At 35.6% G+C, this 6361-nt stretch overlaps 1 protein-coding gene across 1 annotated transcript in view; it reads right to left on the minus strand.

The window, feature by feature from the left end:
* The window catches only part of LOC109395491 (extracellular matrix protein FRAS1), a 79566-nt gene extending 77230 nt beyond the window's left edge, over positions 1 to 2336 (minus strand). The window contains exons 1-2 of the mRNA XM_019666537.1: positions 1820 to 2336; positions 1299 to 1461 (exon numbers count right to left, since the gene is read on the minus strand). Coding sequence (XP_019522082.1) covers positions 1299 to 1461; positions 1820 to 1917 — 261 coding nt within the window. The 5' untranslated portion in view covers positions 1918 to 2336. The remainder of the gene's footprint in view (positions 1 to 1298; positions 1462 to 1819) is intronic.
* Between the last annotated feature and the right edge of the window lie 4025 nt (positions 2337 to 6361).

A 6361-nucleotide genomic window follows, 5' to 3' on the forward strand; every position in this document is an offset into this window, starting at 1 on the left:
CATATCAACACTCAAAAGCCCCATGGGTAGAGAACCATCACCCAGTCTTCCCTGGGATACCGTGCGGGTGACTGTCCTATAGGTGTTCCCACCCCGAATGAAAGTCCCATTTATTCCTTTACAGCATTCATTTATAGGTGTGCAGAAAGAAAAGTGCTCACCATGCCTGAAAGCTAGTGCCTATCTTAATGTCAAGGAGGACAATAAATCAGCATAAGTAAAAGCAGTTGCTTGATCTTTCTCCTTGAGGGCCCTGTTGGTATGCTCACTCTGCAACCTGAGCCTGGTGTTATTTTGCTAGCCTGCTGGGTATGACCAAGTCTCTTTACTCTGAACAACTCTTGGCTAAATGTAGAAAGATTGACAAGTTACAAAGCAGAAGGTCATCCTGACTCTGGCAATGGGGACGGTCCAAAGAACTGCCGCAAGTTGTAGAAATGGGAAAAATTGGTGGAATATCAGAACCATTTAGAAATAACTTAGTTTTATCAGTTTTCAGCTGCTTGACAAGACCAGAAAATCTCTTGCGTTTCTGGCATTTGGTATGTGTGGAGACCAAAACAAGGAAAGTGAATTAACTTTCATGGAATCCCTACCATGTGCTGGTGCTGTACTGGTTTTTTCTGTTGTTGTTATTTTTTTGTTTTTAAATGTTCTTTTATTAATCATCAGAGCAATCCTCTATGTAACAGGAATAGTAATAAAGATGAAGGAACTGAGGCTAACAAAGATGACATGATTGGTCCAAGGTCACTCAGCTAGTGAGTAACAGAACTGGCCCTTAAACTCAGGTCTGAGTAAATGCATGATCAGGATACATTATCCAGCCCTCCACGCCTCCCCCTCCACACCAAGGAATTGTCAATGCTGTTTACAATAATAAGTATCAACTTGATTTAAGGGGTGACTTGGAGATGGTGTCCAAATCCCCATGTTTTAGTTGCTACAAACATTAGATTGTAAACTCCTCAAAGACATATTCCATTTCTAATTTTACTCCCATTACTATACATACCTAGCAGAGCATACAAAATACTATACACATCTACATTTATGTCTGGCACATAAATATCTGTTGGCTAAATAATGTGGGTATAATGATTTGATTTTCTGCATATAATTATTTTCTTACTTTTTGAAAAACTCATGATTGAAAACCATGCATATCTTGATGCTAGTGCCTCGTTAGTTTGGGGGAAGACCTTGGCAGCCAATTTAGGTAGAGATCCTTTATGTACACAGCCGCAGATTCCAGCTCACTGTAGCCTTCGCTGCTTATTGATCTGAGAATTGCTTACCGTGATAAGGTCAGCAAAAGCAATGACTGGTGGTGGATTCCTGACAGGAGTGATCATGATGGTAAACATCTGATTGTCCAGGCGGTTGTGGTCCATATCAGACACAGAGAAATGGAAGCTATCGGTAATCAGGTGATCATCGGTCTCAAACACAGCTGAGTACCTACAGTAGCCAAAGAGAAGAATCAAATGAATGAGCTATACCATCAAGCCAGGTAAGATGGCTGCATCTTTGGGTAAAAATGGGGCCAGACATAACATCATCTTTCAAGGGAACTGTTGGTGAGTTGCTTAACTATTTTAATGCAATATTAAAAAATTCTGGGACTTTTTGAGCTTCTTTTGCTTGGCCCGCTCCAAACTCTTTGGAGTGTAATTTCTCTTCGAATAATGGGCCCTTGAGCCATTCTCTACTGTTCAGACTGCTTCTATTCCTTTGAAGTGTACTATCTCTTCTAATAAACTGCTCTTTCACCATTTTTAAAAAAAATTCTGTCAAGTAATACAAAGTGGCTACCTACCTAATTTTCTTGTGGTTGATGTCTTCCATCGTGAAATTAGAAACCTCTGCGATTTCCTCCACTTGAGGCCCTGAAGTTCTTAACAGAGTACCATACATGGGCAGAGAACTTAACTGAATCCAGATTTCTGAGTCGGGGGAAGAATCATCCTAATCAGGCAAATATGAGGCAAGATATGAATGCATATTTGCAGAAATAAATACTTCCAGTAGTTAAAGATCACAGGTGCTTCCTTCTCTGCTAATTGATAAAGTCTCTTTCCCTTTGTGACAAAGCAATGGCCATTTCAAGCTGCATGAAAATCCCAGTATTTATTCCACCTAAACTGTCTCTTTGTATAATGTCTTCTTTTAGGAGTAGCTCAAGATAATAGTGGAAAGAGGCACTTTAGGCATGAGACATAAAACAAAGAGATGCTCTATTGACACTATAAGAGCCACACAAGGTTTTGTTTTCATTATAAACACCTAGTGAAGAACAAAACATTCTCAAAGACATGTCATCTTTAAAAATAGTTGTAGGCTTCTTCTAGAGTTTCTAAGAATGGTTTGTTTTATAGAAAGAAGCAAAATTCCCTTATAACATATAATACAATGATAAAGAAAATTCCGTGATTCAGAAAGAATAGAAATTATTTAGCTCAGCCAATGACTCACTTTAACATTACACTATAAAAATTTTAAGTTTTACAGAATTTAGGGAATCTTACAGATTTAATTTTATCAGGACTGAACCTCTTACGAAGACTAGTTTCCTTTCTTTCTGCATTGTTTATTGAGAAGTGAACTTGGCATTCTGTGTTTCTACATGGACAAAAACAGAATGTCTTAATGAACAATTTTGTCCTCCTTCAAGGATATTTTTGGAAATATCTAGGAGGCAGACAACATCTTCCTGGAAAGTTTCCCTTGTCATACATCTTTTGAGCAGGTGATGTGAACCTGGGGGAGCTTTACATTTTACCACAGCAACAATGAAGATAAATATTGCATAGTTCAGTATACTTTCAAATGCAAATTTTCACAGCTATGCTGTATGGTTTGTTGAGGTCCTAGGTCAGGAATGCGAGCATTGATATGTGGTGGTTTGGGGGCAGCAGGTTTCAGTCAGTTTTCATTTCTAGCCTTAGGGGCCTTTTTTAAGTTGGCAGTTTAGAGCCTCAAGCAAGATCACAGCATTTTCCATATTTCCTCACATCACTTGACACTAACAAGGAAGGAAACTCAAATTCATTGAAGCTGCAAAACTTCAGAACATTTCCCCTAAACTTATACTTTAAAAGTTTCTCTATTTTCCCACATGGGTTGTCAAATACAATACACAGGCTTCCAAAAGGCTACTTCCTAATATTACTGTGAGTACTCCCTGAGAGAGAATTTTAAAAAGACAGTTGAGAGCTCTAAGGTATTGTCTTCCCTTGATGGCAATAAACTAAAAGGACAGAGCTCTTGACTCTTGATTAGAAGGAATCTCTTCTAAACGCCTCATCGGCAAATTTGGCAAAGAAATGCTTATTTCATATCAGGGATTCTATTCCAATGTTTCATATTGCAAATGACGGCTGGGTTTGAAAAAGTGTGAAATCAGCTAGATTTAAAATTTTTTTTTCTGAAAAAGCTGTCAAAATTTAAAGAAATTACTATTTTGGGATATCCAAGATACTGTGGGTGCAGAAAGTTCATAAGTATATAGACCTTGTTCTCATGTAACTTTCCTGCTCAAAGACCTTCTTATCCTTTTCATATTAATTCATTTCCTTTTTATTATTTATACCTCTATTGACTAGCCATTCAACACGAGGACCAGAACTTTGATAATTAATGTTCATCTATGTGTTTCTTCTTTATCCTGTCCCTCTGCCTCCCATCAGCCTGGATTTTCTTTCTCATTTCTTCAAATTTTGTGATTTAGTTTGATATATTACTACAAAGTATTTTTAGTTTTTAGTTTTTGGTGTGTTGTTGTTTTTTTCTACTCATGAAAGGGAGTTAGACTCTCCTCTTATGGGATTTACTTTTCATTTTACTTAATAGTATACTGCTAGGATCCATCAGTATTGTTTCGTGTAGGTATAGTTAATCTGTTTTGAGTGCTCTTTAATATTCCATAGAGTAAGTATGCCACAAGTCATGTGCTATCCTGTAGATGGGCACTTGGCTTGTTGCAATATTTTTGCTATTATAAATAATATTGCTGTGAACATTCTTGTGCATATCCTTTGGTACAAGTGAAAGTTTCTCTTGGATGGGAATCTAGGAATGGAATACTTAGGGTATATGATTACTCATCCTCACAATACAATGCCAAATTCTTTCCTAAAATTTTCTTTACAAGTTACACTCCCACCAGCAATGTAAAGAACCTCCTATAGATCCATTTCCTCTCCAACATTTGGTATTTTCAGATTTTTAAATTTCTGCCAATTGAATTAGTATTTAATGGTAATATAGTCTTAATTTGCTTTCCCTAATGACAAAAAGGTGAATATCTCTTCTTATATTTATTGGCCCTATGAGTTCCTCTTCTGAAATTCCTGCCAATGTCTCTTGTTCATTTTTCTATTGGATTATCCTTTTCTTCTTGATCTGTAGATGTTCTTTATATTTTCTTCATTATCTTTGGTTATATGTGTTTCAAATACATACATATGTGTATGTATTTATATGGAAATATATATATATATATATATACATATATATATATATATATATTTCCAATTTGTAACTTGTCTGTTTTCTGTATTTATGTTGTATTTTGGGGAATATAAATTTAATTCTAATATAGTCAAATTTATCAATCTTTTCTTTATAATAATACTTTTTATTTCTAGTTTAAGCAACTTCCCTTTCTCAATATCATAAATATATTCACTTATATCCTACAAAGAATTGTAAAACACTGCTTATGACATTTAAGTACTTGATTTGCTTGCGGTTAATATCTGTGTAGTGTATAAGGTAATGGTACAAGTTCTTTGTTTTTCCATATGAATAGTCATTTTATTCAGATCCATGTCTTAAACAGTTCTTCCTGTTTTCACGACTCTGGCTTACTAATCCATTTTATAGTCCCGTGTGTGAGTCTGTTTCTAGACTTTAGTATATTCCTGTGCCACACTGCTTCAAATAGTGCAAATTTATTATAAATCTTGATATCTGAGAGGGCAAGTCCCTGTCCTGACATTTCTTTTTCAGAATTTTCACCTTCTGTCCTTCCTTATGTATTGTAGAATCAGATTATCCCATTGGGCTTTTGATCAGATCTCAGTTAAGTAGAAAGATCACTTTGTGCAAGAACTGGTATCTTATGATACTAAATCTTCTTATTCGTGACTATGGCAAACACGTCATTTATTTAGTGCTTTAAACAATGTCTGTCACTTAAGTGTTGTTATGATTTTCCCTGCAGGAAGACTGCCTAGCTTTTTTTTTAGATTTAGTTCAACAAACATGATTTTTGTAATGCTATTAGCAGTGGTATCATCTTTTTAGTTACATTTACCGGATATTTTTTGCTTATGTATAGCCATGCTATTGCTTTTTTGATCTACCTGGCCTCTTGGTAAATTCTACTTTAATTTCTAAGACTTTATCAAGAGATTCTTTGGGGTTTTCTTTATAGTCAGTCATAGCATCAATTTTCCCTAGAACTTACACATCTTTTGTTACATTTATTCCTACATGTGCCATGTAATGTTATTATAGATGGTATCATATTTTGAATTATTCTATTTTTTACTGGTGCATATCAATGTTATTGGTTTTTAACATTAATCTTACATCATCTTCACCATATTGAAGATGAGAAAACTGAGCCCTAGAGAGTTAAGTAACTTGCCAAGGGTTACTACACTAGTAAGTGGTGAGCCTGGATTAAAACCCATTTGTTCTGACTACAAAACCTATACCATACTTCTCCTACTTGTTTATTTGCAGTGCAGAGTGCCCTGTGTATAGGAAACCACCACTAAGAAACAAGTCATTCAGTATCTCATTTTTGCCTTTTGCCTCTCCTGACATCATGTCACCCTCTTGCAGTTAATGATACTCCACTTAAGAACAGGCTCACCTGCTCCTACCCCTTTATAGTCTGCTTCATTTATGACCAGAATTTCAGATGGATTTTCCAACTTTTCTGGATGTTCACTGTAAACTCACTGATTATCTATATTTGGAAAAAATTTTCCCTATTACACTAAGTATAAAATTCTTTTATAGCCCTCAGAGAAAGTATATAACTTAGCTAAGTCTTTAAAATATGCTATGCTTTAAGCAGGCTAGAATAGCTCTTTTGGAGTCTTTCTGCTCTAGTGGGTAAATTCACATTCAATCAATTTCTGAAAATACACGTTCAGTTGCCAATGGGCTTGCATTTTGATATGCAGCTTATAATATACAGTTAATGGGCAGGAACTGCTCCTGGAGTGCAATTTTGGTCTGTCAAACATTTTGCAGGCCTTGGTGATCTATTGATTAAATCTGCATTCATACATTCTTATGAATTCATGAGTTTTATAAGATTCAAAAGACCATAACCTATGGT

The sequence above is a fragment of the Hipposideros armiger genome, unplaced genomic scaffold (genome assembly GCF_001890085.2).
Source record: "Hipposideros armiger isolate ML-2016 unplaced genomic scaffold, ASM189008v1 scaffold_473, whole genome shotgun sequence".
Taxonomy (NCBI): domain Eukaryota; kingdom Metazoa; phylum Chordata; class Mammalia; order Chiroptera; family Hipposideridae; genus Hipposideros; species Hipposideros armiger.